The 17,596-nt window shown below is 46.3% G+C and overlaps 1 protein-coding gene and 1 long non-coding RNA gene across 2 annotated transcripts; one reads left to right on the top strand and one right to left on the bottom strand.

The window, feature by feature from the left end:
* The first annotated feature begins 1,069 nt into the window (after positions 1-1,069).
* LOC127769864 (uncharacterized) lies at positions 1,070-5,445 on the top strand. Its single transcript, XR_008016852.1, has 3 exons — positions 1,070-1,528; positions 3,437-4,862; positions 4,937-5,445. It is a non-coding gene; the product is annotated as an uncharacterized LOC127769864 (long non-coding RNA).
* A 3,742-nt stretch (positions 5,446-9,187) lies between these two features.
* On the bottom strand, positions 9,188-12,994 carry LOC127770234 (uncharacterized). The gene is made up of 8 exons (XM_052295900.1): positions 12,815-12,994; positions 12,582-12,707; positions 12,420-12,497; positions 11,500-11,625; positions 11,198-11,299; positions 10,981-11,127; positions 10,569-10,692; positions 9,188-9,414 (listed from the first exon to the last, which is right to left on the bottom strand). Exons 1-8 carry the CDS (start codon positions 12,992-12,994, stop codon positions 9,188-9,190), a joined length of 1,110 nt encoding a protein of 369 aa, XP_052151860.1.
* Between the last annotated feature and the right edge of the window lie 4,602 nt (positions 12,995-17,596).

Raw genomic sequence — 17,596 nt, 5'->3', positions numbered from 1 at the left:
TTTTACATAAAAGATCTTTTTTATTTTTTTGCTATTAATAGTCAAAATTAAAAATATTTGACTTGGCACTATCCTAAAAATGTTTATATTTTAGGACAGAGGGAGTATTTGACTCAAAAGTGACGTGATGAAAATCTATTCTGAAATGGAATCATTGTCTTATGCTGACAATCCAACATGGTAGGAAGTGTCAAACATGACCCCACAAATTAACAGCAAGCCGTGCTATCCAGGAAGTGATAGTGGTATCTGTGAATTTCCATAGTCATCCATTTACTTTGACCAATGCCGAGGTTGCATCCTAATCACTCGTTTACAGAGGGTGCTTCATCAATGTGCAAATCCATTCTAAAGTTAAACAAAAACTAGGCCACATGTTCCATGCCATTCACCCTGAGCTGCAAATTACTACCCCAAAACTGATCTCACAACTCTATATAACTCTAGCATAAAGAACTGCAATTGGGGAAAAACAAGAAATAAAAATTGTTAATAGGATGCAAAGATTACGGAAAATTGATCAGAAAAGGATGGCAAGGAATTGCTTGATTGATAACAATAGGCCATATAGAATTATATCCACCTTGATTCATAATAATTCTGAAATTCCTTGATTGATAATTCATAATTGTGATGGATAATCCAATCCCTGCACCATCAAATTCAAACCAGAGTGGTTTTCGATGATGTGGGCACTACTACAAAATATCAAATAGGTATCGCCATAATAGGTGTCAGTAGTGCTAAAACCGACACCTATAGGCCTTTTCTCACCTTCGCGGGTTGAAATCATAAAAAACCGACACCTCTAAGTAATTATAGGTGTCGGTTTTAAATAAAAACCGGCACCTATTATATTTTGTGTCGGTTTTTTTCAAAAACCGGCACCTATAATATATGATAGGTGTCGGTTAATTAAAAACCGATACCCGTTTTTTTTAAAAAAACCAGCACCCACCTAACACGAGCCGAGCCGGAGCCGAGCCGGCGGGCCCCACCACGAGGCAGCATGGAGGAGATAAGGTCGCTCCCTTCTCTCTCGCTGACTCGCTCTCTCTTCTCTCTCGCCCAAGGCCTCTCTCTCGCTGACTCGCTCTCTTCTCTCCCTCCCTTCTCTTGCTCTCTTCTCTTCCTCCCTCCCTTCTCTGCTCACCGGCGAAGGCGGCAGCGGCGACCGTGCCCTCTCCTCCGCTAGATCCGGTGGGAGGGGAGGCGGCGGCGGCAGGAGGGGAGGTGCCAGCGGCGGGCGGGGCCGAAGGGGTCGGCGGCGGGCAGCTCAAGGAGGTGGCGGCAGGCAGCGGGCTCGAGGAGGAGGGGAGGTAGCGGTGGTCTCGCCGCCAGGGAGGAGCCCTCCCCTCCGCCAAATCTGGCGGGAGGGGAGGCGGCGGCAGGGGCGGCGGGCTCGCCGGGGATTGGTGGCGGCAGGCGGCGGGCTCACGAGGAGATGCGGCGGCGAGCTCGCCGATGGGAGATGGCGCGACGGGAGGTGGCGTGACGGCTTAAAGACCGACCGTGCGACGATGACGAGGTGTGATTTTTTTTATTGCATAAATTTGATTGCCAAAATTTCTATTGTGGGATGAATGTTGCCAAAATTTGATGTGGATGAATCCATCTTTGAATGTTGCCAAAATTTCGTTGTGTGGATTGGGAGTTTGCGACTACTTGGCTTGATGTGGCTCGATGTGGGAGGAGGAGGGACCGCTCGGCTTTATGCGTCGGCTCGACGAGCATCGAGCTGGCTTTTTTTTAGTCATCTAACCTAAAAGGTGCCGGTTCTAAGGAACCGACACCTTTTTGGTTTTCAATCAGTGCCGCCTCCTTTTTGCCGGTTGGGAAGGGGATTTCCCAACCGGCACTATTCCCCTTTTCTGTAGTAGTGGGGACCTGATAGAGACTGACCTTGAAAAGCAAATACAGAACCAACAAAGATGCAAAGCCTGTCTGACAAACTGAAGCTAGGGAATTGTAAGGTGGAAACCGCAAATGTTTAACCTATTTTAAATACTACTATGTGCTTCATTTAATCAATATTTAGATGTATCCTAGTGGTTTGAATTTAAAATCTGATGCTAACCTTGCGAGGTTCGAATCGAAGTTGCACCTATTTTTTCTCTTTTTAGTCACGAATTTATTTTCCCTCTCGTTTTTTCTTCTTGCACGTGCGGTGCACGCTGGCTGGTGCGTTTTCGGGATGCATTCATGAGGGGTAAACAAATCCACAGTAAATCTCAATCCGTCAACAATTACCATACTTTGGATAAAGGGTAAAACGTCAACAATTTTAGAACAATTTTAGTACTGAAGGAAGTATAAATATATAGAGGAAGCCTTTTTCTTTCCACGCGTGGATTTTATCTCTCTCTGTCTCTTTTCTTTCCACGTGCGGTGCACGCTGGCTGGTGTGTTTTTCTCACTTGCACAGTGGACACAAGAGACTATGCACTCAGCATTAAATGGGATGTATTCACGAGTGGTAAACAAATCCACAATAACCTGGTAAATCTCAATGCGTCAACAATTACCATACTTTGAATACAAGGGTAAAGCGTTAACAATTTTAGTACCGAAGGAAGTACAAATATGTAGAGGAAGCTATAGACCAAATGCTCAGACTATCGATCAAAAGGAGCGTTGAATCAAGGTCAAAAGAAAAAAAAGGAGCATTGAATGGGAATCGAAGGGTGCAAGGGATGTTTGGTTCCTTACTAACTTTGCCAAACCCCATATTAGGTAAGGTGTGGCTGCCACAAAATATGTGGCTAGTCACATCTTAGCCAAAGTTAGCAAAAAAATACTAGTGTATGACATGTGGGGCCATATAGAGAAAATGTGTGGCTAGCCACAGTTGTGTCATGAATCAAACAATAGCTAAAAAACTGTGGAATGACTAACTTTAGGTGTGGCAACTTGTGGCATGCAACCAAACAACCCCGCACTCCACCCTGGCTGCAAATTGCTACATCAAGACTGGTCTCAAAATTCTATATAACTCTACATTAAAGAACTGCAACTGTAGGAAAAACAGAAAAAAATGAAAATGGTTATATGCTGCAAAAAGAATGTGCAAGGAACAGAAAGGAGAGAGAGATGGAGATTGTTGGAAATTTAGTCATAATTCGGCATATTTTAATCTAAAAATATAGCATAATAAATATGACATATTCAATAGCACCTTAAAAACATGTTTAACACTGATATGAGAAGAACATACTCGGAGAAACCCTTCGGATGATGAGGCATTGTTGTTGTTATTGCCTCCGTGGTCATTGCCGTTCCCTCCTCCATTGCTGCCGTTCCCTCCGTTCCCGTACTGGTCGACATTGCGTAGAGGAAGTAGAGCTGAGCTTGACGTAGATGAAGCATTGTCGTGCCGTGAGCAGTCACACAAAAGAATTGCACTACCAAAAAATTGATTGCCCATCTACCTGTGCAGGTACTTAGGTGGACAGAATTCGGAGGCCTGCTCGTCCCGAGTAATTGTGTGCACAGATGCTCAGAATCGGGGAGGCCGAAGCAACACAGGAACAGATGGTTGGGACTTGGGAGGTGTGTACCAAGGAAGAAACATAGAGTCAGGGGAGATGTGTTGGGATACGCGTAGGCTACGATAGTATAAATCAAAATTTTCTATCGCGTAAACCAGGAACCATGCAAGTATTAGATCATAGATTGTTACCACTCGATGTGCTGCACAGTGGAAGAAGACGCTGAGAAGTCGAAGGAACTCTCGCGAAGTAGCGCGCGTCGATGTAGAGGAAGTAGTCGATCGCACCGGCTCGACCTTCTCCTCCTCGTGTGTTCTACTTGCCGTACTCCCACGCCGATCAACACCGCAAACCAGCGGCGCCTCTACCGGTATTGTCACACCCTGAAGTTCCTTCCCAAGCCTAAATTGAATTTATAAATCACCTAGAGAAAATATTGGTGTAAAAGCAAGAGAGAAACCCTAATAAATTAATGCAAATAATAATCGGAATTTTTCTTGAGTTCTACATGTCGAAATATGCTAACAAGATTTTTAGTGGAATTTTCAGAGCTCTAGAGCTAATTTTAACCAATTAAAAATGAGCACAAGCAATATTCAATCCCAGGAAAATTCATTTCCTTCGTTTTCTTTTTCCCCTTTTTCTTTTTCGAATGGGCCGCCGGCCCATTCTCTTCCTCCTCCCCCCCGCTGGGCCGGCCGAAGGCCACGGCCCAGTCGGCCGCCCGAGCCCCCTCCTCTCTCCCGGGGTCGCTGACAGGTGGGGCCCACCTATCGGGTCCTCCCCCAACCTCCAGCCACCGCCGCGCATCCGGCAACCGCCGCCGCCCGCTCGCTCCCACATCTCCCGGGCCACGTCGCTTGCGTCGCCGCCCGCGCCCACCTTCCCCGCGCCCACTCCTTCTCTCTCCTGCCCGCGCCCGTGCTTGAGACGGCCGGGATTCAATTTTTGAATCCCGCCTCTCTCTCCTCCCCACCTCTCCCCACTCCACTAGCGAAATCACGGTCACCCCGGCCACGATTGACCCCCGCGGGTCTATATAAAGGTTCCCCGTTCCCTCCTCTCTCTTTTTCGTTTTGCAATCGCCCGTTCCCGTGCCCTCCATCGCCCTAGCGCCGTCGCCCCCCTTTCCACCGCCGCCGCCACCGCTCCGGCCGCCACTAGCCGCTGCTAGCCGCTGCGCCGAGCCGCGCCGTCGATGCTGTCACGTTCGCCGTCGTGCGGGCCACCCCGTCCACCCCTCTCCCATCGGATTCCACCGCCGGAACCCACTCCGCGCCGTGCACCGGTGAGCACCGCCATGGCCACAACAATTCTCCGCCGGTCATTCAAGGACCGATTACAAAAGCTCGCGCGCGACAATTGAATTTAGAGGTGAGCTCGTTTCTATACTCTTCTTTATATGATTTTGAGAATAGATTGTTACCTAATGATTATATTATGATTAGGAACAATGGAGAGGACAAGGAGACACTTAGAGAGGGGCTTAGAGGCGTGGAGGATCAGCAAGGGCGTCCAAGTTAAGATGGAGGTCCAAATCAAGTCAACTTCGAGTACGTTTCGGAGTCCAGGACCAGTTTGCACTAAAACAGACGCCCAGGTCGCATATGAGCTTGGATTGGTGCATTATTTTTATGGATGGAAAGCTAAGAAGATAAACTTTCCCATGGTTCTAGTCCGATAGCCAAACTCTTTCTGAGTCATGGGGAATCGACCGAACAAGTTTATGTCTAGAATCTGTCCTGGTGCTGCGTCGCCGTATTTGGGCCTTTAGGCCATGTATCGTGTTGGAACGCATTAGGGTTGCATCAAGGGTATTTTGCACGACCCTAAACTCTATATATCAGGACCCCCCGCCACCTTTAGGGTTTGGGTTTTGGTTAAATTAATCTGTCAAGAACAGTTTCGCCGCTAGATCGGTTTGTAAGACCCCAACTTTGTGAGCTTGATCATTCATCTGCAATCTGGTTGTATTCTTTTTCATTCTTGTTTGTGTTCTTCGATTCGCAAGTAGGGATTAGCCTTCTCGGCGAGGTCAACCGGGTTTCGGCACGGTTGATAACCAGAGGAGACGTGGTGCTGCGATTGCAGGGCTCAAGAGCGTGTTCATTCAGAAGCTGGATCGAATTGTGTTGTGACTCCACCAAATCGGATGTTTATCAGAACATTTCGGAAGATCGGGAACCCTAGTCCACATCAGTGGAAGATAAAGACTGAAGCACGGGAGACATTACAAGAATGATAGAGCATTATGGTCTCATCCGTTACTGCAGTAACGTTACCATTTATGCCTGTCGGTTACACCTTTGCTCATAAAAACAAAACAGTTGGAGGACCAAACCCGGCATGCCACACCTCGGCCTAGGCCCAGCAGGCTCAGCTTGGCGTGTGTGCTCACGTGTATGGTAGTCCCACTACTTCTTAATTAGTGACTATTTAAGTCGAGGTCCCTCCATATTAATTTATATGGTTGTATGAATCCCTTAATATTTATCGTGGGCCCATAGAATTTACTATGATTAATTTGACCTAACCCATTTAATTATAAAAATTGCTACAATGAATAGTACATTTTTTTTATTTAATCCGATTTGGCCTATTTCCCACTTGAAACTTATCTCATAATTCCAATTTTTACTCAAATGAACATTTACTAAATTTGTATGTTAAACCAATATGGAAGTTGATCCAAAAATTAATACCACCCATTATTTTATCTATATATATATATATATTTGTAATTTCTATTTAGGACTAAATCTATCCCACCCACAATTAAATCTTTAAAATCACCAGTTTATTTGTACAAATATTTTATTTGTTCCCAATCTTAACTAACTTATTCTAATTTGTATTTTAATCATTTTATCAACTAATTCTTTTTAGGGTTTACTCTTATTAAATTCTTTTACATCTAACGATTATTTAAAAGGGCAAACATATCCAGCATGATGTAGTTTATTCAACAAGTTTTTGAAAGTACGTGTTTTAGGATTCATTTTTGTTGGTCGAATTTTCAGGGTGTTATAGAAACGGCCGGGCGGGTCCGGCCGTCGGCCATCAATGGTGCCGGCATGCCGGCGAGCCATTAATCCACATCGGCCGCGATTTGGGGAGGGAGTAAATGGGGGAGAGGAAGAGGAGGGGGTGGCGGCGCTTCCTCTTGCTCCAATCAGGGAGAGGGAGGGGGCTGGCACGCGGGCCGGCTGGCGGGGAGGCGGCGGGGCATGCCGAGGAGACAGGGAGGGGAGGAGCCAGAGGAAGGGGGTGACCCTGATGGGTGGGCCCCACCCACCAACGGTGGAGGCGGGGCGTCGGCACGGCGTGGGCCGAGCCTGGCCAGGGCGGCCCAGGCGGGAGAAGGAGGGGAGTAGCCGGACTGGACTGGGGGAGAGGAGAGAGGGAAAATGAGTGGGCCGAAAATGGCCCACAAGGGGAGAGGGGTTGAACTGGCTTCTTTTATTTTTAAAATAAGCTGACAAAGGTTATTGTGGTATTAAAAAAAATTCCCGGTGATCTAAAAATTCAAGTAAAAATTGCTTACGCGTTTGAGGGCACAAGGAACTTAACAAAAATTCCCACACCCCTTTCCTGTTTAATCTTGCCACCTTTTAGGATAATTCGACTTTTACAATTTCTCAAGAACTATTTAAAAAGGGTAGGAAAATTTTAGGGTGCTTTAGGGCGCGACATTTTCTCTCCCTCTCTCCTTATCTCCGGATCCCCTCCTCTCCTCTCCACCCGATCTCCTCTCTCCTTCACTGGCAGGTGATAAGGAAGAGCGGCTGCTGCATCCCCATCAAGAAGCGGTAGCCGCTGGTCAGCATTGTCGCCGGCGCACTGCCGGCCAGCATTGTCGCCGGCGTGCCGCCGTCGTCGTCTCGGTAATCACAGCTGTGGCGGACTTGGAGGAGGCCGACGAGCGGCGGGCGGCGACCTACAGCTCACCAAGCCCACAACGGCGGGCGGGAGGCGGCGGCCGGCGGCGCCCTCCCCTTTGCCGGAGGGGAGGCAGGAGGTGGCAGGTGGCAGCGCCAGTTTTTTTTATGTTCTTTCCTCTTTTTTTGATAATTTGTGATTCATTGGATCTGTGATGTTTTTGTGATGTTTTTTTTTTAAATTTGTGATGTGAATCTATGATTTGTGATGTTGATACTTTGATTTGGGGATGTAGGGTGCAACTCGGTTTAGAATCAAAATGCAAGCAGCAAAAAAAAATGAAAAAAGGAAAAAAATCCTTTAATCCCAGTCGGTAACACCAACTGCATCTTTAGTCCCGGATTCAGGGTCCCTGTTTGCAACCCGGGACTAAAGGGGGTTGCAAACTGGTAGTAAAGATAGGTTTTCCAGCAGTGTAAAGTCTGATTTTCAAAAAAAAATCTTTACGCCACAAGTATAAATTAACCACCATTGTGAATTGCAGTTCAAAAAATAGATATTGGTAATTTGGACAACGGAATTAAACAAGCACACATTAACCATCAAACCTTTTGGGTCACGAGAATCGTCAATATATTAGCTAGTTCAAAATATGTATGCCACAAATTTTTTTCATGGAGAATGACTAACAAGTTCACCATTTAATGGAAAATGTTTTGTAAAGACACAACACACTTCCTTTGATGATCTCTTTAGTTTGAGCTAGTTATGATTTTTGGCAACCTCCCACTTGGCCACTTTTGGTCTCATAGTGATGTTTGTTTTTTGCAATGCAACTTGTTCACTTTCATGCATTTCCTCGTTTGGGGGGCCTCCCTCTAGGACGCTTGACAGTAGTTGAAGCCATTACTTCTTTGCCTTTTAGAGTAGCCTTCACATGATTGACCTTCTTTTGTCCTGCCTCTTGTAGTGTATCTGAATAGTCACAGTCGCCATCTTCAGGTATGGAAAGAAATAAAAGGATGTCAGGAATCGCCAAAGGTGGGAGAGGCAGCATATAATATTTTTTTTTCTGAAAACGTAAGAAATTTATTAAGGATAGAGTTAAGTGAATAAATCCCTGGTACATCGCCTGAAGCAAAGCATCACATAGAGCATAACCATCTTTTTGACGTGAAAGGGTGAATGCACTACCTATAACAATGGTGCAACTGAAAACATATAACAGCAGAAAATGATAAGTTCGACGGGGGGCAGCGGCCTTGCCGGGATGACTACATCCACATTCAGATGCCTATGCTACAAGCATGCAGACTGCTTGATACTCTAGCTTGCCCTTCTGCAGCCTCCACTGGAGCGGCACAATTTGATGTTTTTTTTCTTATGTCATAGATTTTGAGAAGGCTTCTCCGGACTCAATAACGGATTACTCTACAGTTCCCCGATAAATCTGAGTAGTACTAACTGTGAACCTAACGACAAAGGCTGCATGGCCAGACTGCGTTCAACCTGAATGGAGGACCTAACACAGATACTGCTGCAATCAACGGAGTCAAGAGATATCTTTGATCTCCAGCCAACCTTAATCCTGAAAGCCGTAGGATGGTGGTTAGTAAACTTTTGCCTTACTAGACCGACAACATGGATTTCTAGCCTGAACATAGCAGTGGAGTTAGAGAAAAGGATGACTTTGGAGTGCTTCACACATGCTGCCCGCATGACCGTAGATCGTTGTTGCAAAACCAGCCAGCAAAGCAAAGATAAGAGCCACCTTTGCTTGAATGGTCACATAAGACAACCGACACAATGAGGAACAACGCTCACTTGTCTAGACTCGCTGCCCTCGTGAACAATGGCCACTGCCGCCAACCAAGCCACCAGACAAGGCGGTCATCCAGCAAGCAAACCACAACCTTGCTAAAGTTGCCGCACTGGGCAACCATCGCCACGAGGACTGGACAAGGGGAGAACAAGGTGGAGTGAAGACTGAAGAAGGGGACGGGGAGACCAAAGAAGTCGATTGAGCCAAGACTGTAATTCCAGCCCTCTAGCAGTACGAACTAGCAGACTTAGCTTCTACTAGTAACTGTTGTTGTCCGCACTGCCTCTAGCTCTGTGTGGCCAACTCCACCCACACCCGCCACCACCAGTACCGCCACCAAAGCAACTCCCTCCAAGCCACAACTACACAGAACACCACCAGCAATCCATCTCCAGCAGTGCTGCCACCCCTCCATAGCGTGGAAACAACATCAGCAGATCCAAGATAGGACAAAGCGCCCGACACAGGAAACCTGTCAACACTAAACCTAAAGCTAAAGGACACCCAAACCCATTCTGGCTGTTGTCGGCAGCGAGCTGCTAGAATTGATGGGGTAGAGGGTCGAGAGGGCTGGTTTACTGTAGCACTACCTTATCGCCTATCGAGCTCTCCAGATGTGTGAGTCTCGTTTTCCTTTGCAAAATATAATATCAATTATTGCTAAGGGTGCAAACAGTAAAAGTCTAAATAAACCCATGCTTCAAAAAAAGAAAGAAAGAGGTGTCTCAGAGCCAACACTACAAGTCATTACAAACAAAACCCATGTGGCCATGTCTATAGACAACTAGTCATTACCTCCTTTTTGTTTCTGCCATAGCTTCTAATAACTATGACTTTGCACAATGATTAAGGTGGTAAAATATATAGTGTATTTTTACTTTGTACAATGTTTAAGGAAGTCAAATGATTGAGAAAATAATGTTACATGACACTTTTTAAATATTTTTTCTATGTGGTACTAGATCTAATTGTACACAAATTGAAAAATTAAATAAACTAATGGTGTAATATAATAGTACTACTTTGTAAGAAAAATTGGAAATATAGCCAAAATGTAGAGTTTAGTCGCATGGAAGGTAGGATGTCAAAATTAAATAAACTAATGGTGTAATTGGGTCATATGGATTTGCTTATTAGGTGCACTATTTAATCAGTTATCAGAATTTATAGCAAAATTATCCCCTAAAAAGATATTGGTCTTCTAGCTAGGATCAATCTGTCTTATTTTTGGGCTATATTAATTATAACATAGAGTTTGAAGCATATTATTGTGGTAAAATTGTACTGGATATATAGCACAACCTGAAGAACGCATTATAGAAACTAATTTAACACAAAAAAACTGATGAACTTTTGTTCCTCGGGAAGAACAAACTTACCGCTAGATGAACTTTGGTCATCACTAAGTATCCCTTCTTTCAGTGATAGCTTTTGGAGTTTCGATGATTGTGTACGCAGCTGGTTCGTCCTTCCTAAGTTTAGTCTTTTCTGTAAGCTTTCATGCTGCCATGGAAACATATGGTAAAGCACATTGTAAGAACACGTGGATGTAGCATATTGTAGAAGGATTTTATTGGGTGTTCTAGTAGTAACATCATGATAAGGAGCTACTATAGTTAGGTGTGTGTCCTAGATATACCATTTTAAAGTAGACGGGTTAGAACTAATACATTTTTCAGAATATCTAGAGATATAAACATGGTTATTCCATATAACTACACTCAATTGTGTGATTTGTTTTATCGAAAGTAAAACAAGCATGTAGTGTGAGAAATTTTGAAGAACAATTACCAAATGTGTGAACTTTTCAAAAGAGTACACCTCATGGACACTTGTCTTCTGAACAAAGGCACGTATTGTTACTTTCCCTGTTTCCACGTAGAGAGCGGCTGACCTCTTGGTACGGAATACATAACTTTTAATGGGATCAGTGTAGTGCTGCAAAAGACAATGTGAAAAACCCATGTACTTTCAAAGTGAATAATAATGATTAACTGCAATCACATACCCGGTCTCTTCTAATTCTACCAGTATGTGTCTTTCTAAAGACCACTTCTTTCACCCATCCTTGTGGCAGCCCTTCAGGGTTAAATTCCAGAATTGCAAGAATCTACAAATCAATCAACAATACTGTCAATCAGGAAACTACCCAAACATTAGTTCTGCAAAGTGAGAAATCATCTAATAGTATTAGATATAGCAACCTAGTACTTAATTAGACAAATCCTACTACTACAAATCTAGACAGACTCCACACGGAAAGAGTAATTATTATTCAAATAAGTGAAATAGTTCCAACAAGAAACATACATTCTCTTGAGTACTTGTGTTGCATTGTCCATCTGTATCAAATCCAGAAATCTTCATTTCTTTAATGTAGAGTAGTACATCATCTTTTGAGAACAGTCGAACTCTATTTGGTGGGTACACATAGAACTGCGAAACAGGAAACAAGATGATGATCAGATTCACTCACTTGGGGGAGCATCCTCAAGCTCTCATCCAACAATATCGTTGCAGATGAGCAGCCAACATGGTAATGACGATGAGCAAACACTACATGTGCACATGTTTTGCAGTATATTTTCGTTGATCATCCTCATAGCAATGATCCATAAGATCAGAGTAATCAGTTGATGGTGATACACTCATATGGCATAGTTCAACCATTACAAGTGACTTACTAACTACTACTTTGTTCCAAAAAAGACAAACTCTAGCTACAAATCTAAACACACATGTGTCCAGGTTCGTAGGTAGGATTGGACTTTTTTTGGGACGAAGAGGGTAAATTGTTAACCAATAGTTAAAGATGGCATGCCCTCATCGCTAACCAATGAACTCTATTGGTTCAACAGATGGGATACCCAGTATTGTAGTGACTATGAAATTAATCTTTTGCTTCGTTACAATATATTGGAACAAACAAATTTATAATATGTATAAGGTAGGTACTAGTTTGAATGTCATTTTAGCATCGAGCTTATTTGTACTGAGGTGGTCTGTGGACAACGCCCTACTGGCGTATTGCACAGGCGATTTACCATATGGACCACTTGAGCAATACAAGGGAGACATTTGCAAAAATAGTTTTGTCATATTGTTTTTAACTTCTTAGTACTGTTGCATTCAATAGTTGAACTTTTCATAATAAATTGTCACATTTGAGTACTACTGGCGGACATAGACAAACTAGCATAGAGTTAATATGGAATACAATCAAAAGCTACCTTGTACATCTTGTCCATGTTGTCTCCACCGGCCCTAATCTCAACCAGCCATCCCTTTGGAAGCCATTCATGTGTCCTCTACATAAATCATGGTAGAACTCAGATGTACTAATTCTAAACACAACTAAAATGTTGAATGATATGGTCATATATATAACTCACCGTAAGGTTGCTGCCTACAGCACGGTTCTTTGATTCCGTGAAGCACTGATCCATCTCTGAGAAAAGATAATGCAGCACCTCTGACTTCATTGTGAAAATTCTTCCGGACACGGGGCATATGTAATACTGTACAAAGACAAAGAAAATTAACATTGCAACAAAAATCTTTTAGAATGAGCAGTAAATTTTAAGTTCTACAAAAGAAATAGATGGCCATCTACAGATTTTTATACCCGGTAGATGGTGCCATCATCACCAAGATAGACCTCCATTATCCAGCCATCTGGAAGCCAACCTGGTCGGTCATCGACATCATCGTCGTCACTTTGCAAATTCTTTGTTGATTCGTCAGAGGATTTGACCTCATCACAATCGTTGTCATCTAAGATCCCGAAAGATGGTGACTTGCCCATGGTTAAACCAAGATCGAAGAACTCTCTCCCCTCACCCACCCTCCCTCCCTCGCCTTCTCCCCCCCTCTCTCTCCCCTCCTCCACTCCCTCCCTCCCCCTCTCTCTCTCTCTCTCTCTTTCTCCCTCCCCCTCCTCCTCTCCCCCCTCTCTCTCTCGCCCTCCTCCGCTCCCTCCCTCTCTTTCTCTACCTCTCTCAACTTTGCACTTGCTTGGGTATATGTAGAACAGGATGTTTAGCTGGCATTTTAATAGCTGCGGTTTTTAGTAAATAGTGTGTGTTTATACCTTTCAGGGACAACCCACATTGCGTATTGGACAGCTAATGTTTAATATAATGCATTTATTGTCCTAGATAGTATCATATCTGATGCCAAATGGCATATATTTTCCAAATTAATTTATACTATTTATCACACTGTAGCCATCCATCCTACTATAAACATTAAATGAATCAAATTAATTAAATCCAATGCCACCTCCAAAATTGCATAAATCTAAGAGTAATATTATTGATACAGGATGCCCAACCTTCTCGACGTAGGATCCATATACAACATGAAATCCCATGAATTGGATGAACAACACATTGCCCGTGCAACGCACCTTTCACCATGAATTCGTGAAACCATTGTTGGTATTTCTTAACGTCACAGATAAAATCCGCAAGTGCACGGATAATACCTGTCGATGATGGATACCCGTAGACCGGATATAGAGGGTATTGGGGTACGTTGGAACGAGGATCTACGTAATACGACATCAAGCAAATAAAGGGCAAGGATTATACTGGTTCAGGCCCCTTGACAGGTAATAGCCCTAATCCAGTTGGTATGGGATTATATGATGGAAATCACAGATTACAAAGGGAATAACGGAACTCGATGATACCGACGAGACCATAGTCGAGTTGGTTCGACTAGATCACCCGGCGACTTGGCTCCTATAGGCTCCGACTTCGTAAGCTATGGCGGTTGTCTTGGCTATGAGATTCGATGCCTTAGGTCCTCCCGGGGGGGTCCCTTTTATATCGCGGGTCAGTTGATCTCCATGTAGGACTCAGAGATATCGGACCCCTCACGATATAGTAACGACCCAGTCCTGTCCAAGTAGGTTCCCTTCCGTCTGTGGACTCCGTTTCTACCTCGTGTTAAATTTCCTTAATGCATATAGGAAACATCCGTATATGTGTAGGTATACCGTATCGGTATACAACGTATATCCAAGGATAGAGGGTATACCTTATCCGTAACCCTGACAGTAGCCCCCGACTTCTGCTTAAATGAACTCATGTAACCGATCGTGGCTTCTGATGTCGGAATCGTTGTCATTCTCATCTGGTCGATCTCGGTGTGGGAACCGTAGAGACGAAGAGTTATCGACAACACCGCATGAAGTCCAACGGTCAGGAGTGAATTTAAATTGAAGTTCGAAAAACCGTTGCGCGTAACGGACCCAGAATTTTCCGGTGGCAATCTCTCTCCTTTCCTTGGAATGCGCACCGTCGATAGTGCACTTATTTAAGGGGATTTTGGGAATCCATTTTGAAGTCCGTTTGCCAAAGAACTCTCCAGCCTTCACACGCCCCTCGTCTTCTCCGCTCCCGTAGAAAAAACCCTAGCTTGCTCATCTCGATTTGTTCTCCGGCGATCTCTAGCGGTGATGCATCTCGTCAAGTCCACCTCCACCACTGCGTCCTTGAAGAAACTGCAGGATGATGGCGCTCTCCCTGGTCGGGGGACCATGGAGAGGGAAGCAGGAGGTACTGAACCCGAACCCACCCTGGGCCGCATGGTTGCGGTTGAGGATTACATTTCTTGCGGTTTTCTTCCTCCGCCCTCCGAATTTCTTCTTCTCGTCTTGAACTTTTATGGCCTTTCCTTGGTCCACCTGAACCCCAATTCCATCGCGTTCCTCAGTATCTTCTCTTATCTTTGTGAGGCCTATATTGGGGTAGAGCCGTTCCTTGACCTCTTCCGTTTTTACTATGAGTTGCGCTGGATGGAATCCAATAGGGTATCTGGATGCATCGGATTCCGACTTCGGGACGGCCTGAAGTCGCGCTACATCCCCTTCCAGTGCCCTTCCTCTCGCAGCAAATGGCGGGCGAGGTGGTTCTATCTTCAGATAGAAAACTCGGACCCTGTCCTTGTTGTCCGTGAGGAACAACCAGACAAGATTCCAGAGTGGACCACGAAACCCGCCCTAACTCCCTCCCTCCAGTCGTTCATCGACATTGTCGATGACCTCCGAGTACGAGGGTTGTCGGGGTACGAAGTCGCTGCCAACTTCATTGGTAGGCAGATCCAACCGCTCCAGGCCCGTGCCCACCCGGCCTTTGAGTACTCTGGGCTGGAGGACGCGACTCGGGTTTCTCCTCGGTGTATTTTTTTTGTATTCCAGATTTTGTTCCAAATATGTCTGTTTCTCCTGACTTATCGAGTTCCTGTTCTTGATCTACAGGTTTAAACAGTGACACCGTGGCCCGCCGCGTCGGCCAGGTCATGATCAGCGGCCCGGTGACGGCGAGCGACATCCCTGTCCCTCTTTGCGAGAAGGGGCCGGCTGAACGTGAAGCTGCAATCAACGTGATTGTACTTGATGACTCCTTTATTTCTATCTTCCTAGGATCGCATCATGACTTCATGTACGCAGGCTCTCCCTCTGATGGATGTCATCGGGCCGCTTGCGGACCATCAGGCGGTGGCGTCGTTGAAGGAGGGCGTCGCCAAGGAGGCGTCCGACGTTGCTGCTGCTGCTGCCACGACGAGTGGCAGCAATGTTCCGAAGAAGGGGAGGAAATTCTCCTCTGTGCTCGGGACCCGTCGGAAGGCGCCTAACCCATCAGTAAGCCTCTCTTGTCTTTTAACGTGTAATTGGAATATTTTGACCTCACACCATGCTTATCTTGCTAAGGCCTCGAATGCGTCTCCCCCGCCTCAGCGAAGGCAAAGGCTGGTGACGCTTGGCGAAAAGTAAGTAGATGATTTTGAAGTCGTTTTAATTACGAAACCTTGATCGCCTGACTTTGTGAAATCGCGGAAATTCTTCACAGGGCGGCGCGGGCAAAGGCGGCGCAAGATGGGTCCGGCGCAGCCTCCAGTGCATCCCCTGCACTGGCCTCGACAGAGGTCGTGGACATAGCCAGGGACCGGGAGGCGACGCCGAGCGGCCCCGCTGGTGGCCTTATGCCCGCTCGGGGCCCGCCTGCTGATGTCCTCACCTAGGGGGAGCTCCAAGCCGAGATGGAGCGCATCCTCCAGGCCGGTGCTTGCGGCTTAGGCCGCGAAATCGAGGAGGCCAGGGCGGCGGCGTCGTCAGCGAACCAACGCGCCGACAAACTAGCGTGCGACCTGGCGGAGGCCCGCAAGGACCTCCTGAAGATGTGGGAGCTGGTGGCCGGCAATGAAAGACAGCGGCAAGGACTCAAGCACCGGATGTCGGAGCTCGAGAACAACTTGTTGGAGATCCGTGGCTCGCTGCGGGTGTCTTACACCGGCCGACACTAGCTCGCCGGGGAGTGTGGCATCACGACCACCATCCCGGCGAACCCTGACGAGTTCTCGCTGACGTCCTCGCTCGCGGAGCTGGGCAAGGCGATGGAGGAGATCCCCCCCAAGCATGCGGCCAGAATCGGCGAGGAGACGTCCAACGGGATCTACACCGGGGCGTGCCACGTCGTCGCGTGCGTGAGGTTGGCGCACCCTGATCTTGACCTTAGGAAGGTCTTGGATCAGGGGGCCACCGATGACATGCGTCGGGGCGTGATGGAGGATGTCGGTGACCTGGGGGAAGCCGTGCTCCCCCTTTTTGAAGAGTAGGGTTTTATTTCCCTTGTACCCCTTAACCAATTATGCTGTAAAACTTTCGTAGGTTCAAACTGCCCTTGTGTATGCAGTTGTTTCCTTTGTTTTCTTAGCATGTTGATTCCGAGTACTTTGTTGTCGTTGTAGAGATGTTGATATCGAGGATGTCCAGCAGTGCAGGCAGCCTGAGATGCCGGTAATCGTTCCAGCACTTGCGCTTGAGTCGTACATGCCGCAGGATGACGTTGATTAAAGCCTGTCCGCGGAGACGGACATGGCGACGACGTCCTTAGGTTGGTACTTTAGGCTTCATTTCCTTTGCTCTTTTGTTTAGATTGACTTAATCTGCTTTGTTCTCGGGAGAGAAGCACAGCTTGACTCAGTCCTTTTCGTGTTGGGCAAACCTCGAGAGCGCGTTGGCCGACCGAGATCGTCGAATCCAGTACTGGAGGACGAAGTTCGAGGTGGCCGAGCTCGAGAGGACTATGGTGGAAGTGAAGAAAGAACAAGCCGAGGAAGCCCTTCGAGGTCACGAGGTGTGGTTCAACTCGTACCTCGGGAGCTGTTGTACGGTAATGGCTGGAGTCTATAGGGAGCTCTGAGTACCTCGCGGGAATCCCGAGGAGTCGGCGGCCGGATATATCTCGTGGTTGAATGGGGCCTACACCAAGCTCGAAGGAATCGGCAAGCGTATCGACGAGGCCCTGAAGCAGGAGTGCCGTCGATCGAGCCGCTATGCCGGAGGGCATGTGCTGGCCTGCATCCGAGATCACTGCCCGCAGCTGCACCTCGAGTTCCT

The sequence above is a fragment of the Oryza glaberrima genome, chromosome 4, assembly GCF_000147395.1.
Source record: "Oryza glaberrima chromosome 4, OglaRS2, whole genome shotgun sequence".
Classification (NCBI taxonomy): Eukaryota; Viridiplantae; Streptophyta; class Magnoliopsida; order Poales; family Poaceae; genus Oryza; species Oryza glaberrima.
This window is presented reverse-complemented; position numbering and strand designations above follow the sequence as displayed.

What these genes read in the sequence shown, in the direction of transcription:
- LOC127770234 (XM_052295900.1), bottom strand. Translation starts at nt 12,994, where the DNA reads ATGGGCAAGTCACCATCTTTCGGGATCTTAGATGACAACGATTGTGAT. An exon ending in ACATGGACAAGATGTACAAG is followed by an intron (nt 11,626 to 12,419) that starts GTAGCTTTTGAT and finishes CCTGTTTCGCAG; the next exon opens with TTCTATGTGTACCCACCAAA. An exon ending in GTAGAATTAGAAGAGACCGG is followed by an intron (nt 11,128 to 11,197) that starts GTATGTGATTGC and finishes TGTCTTTTGCAG; the next exon opens with CACTACACTGATCCCATTAA.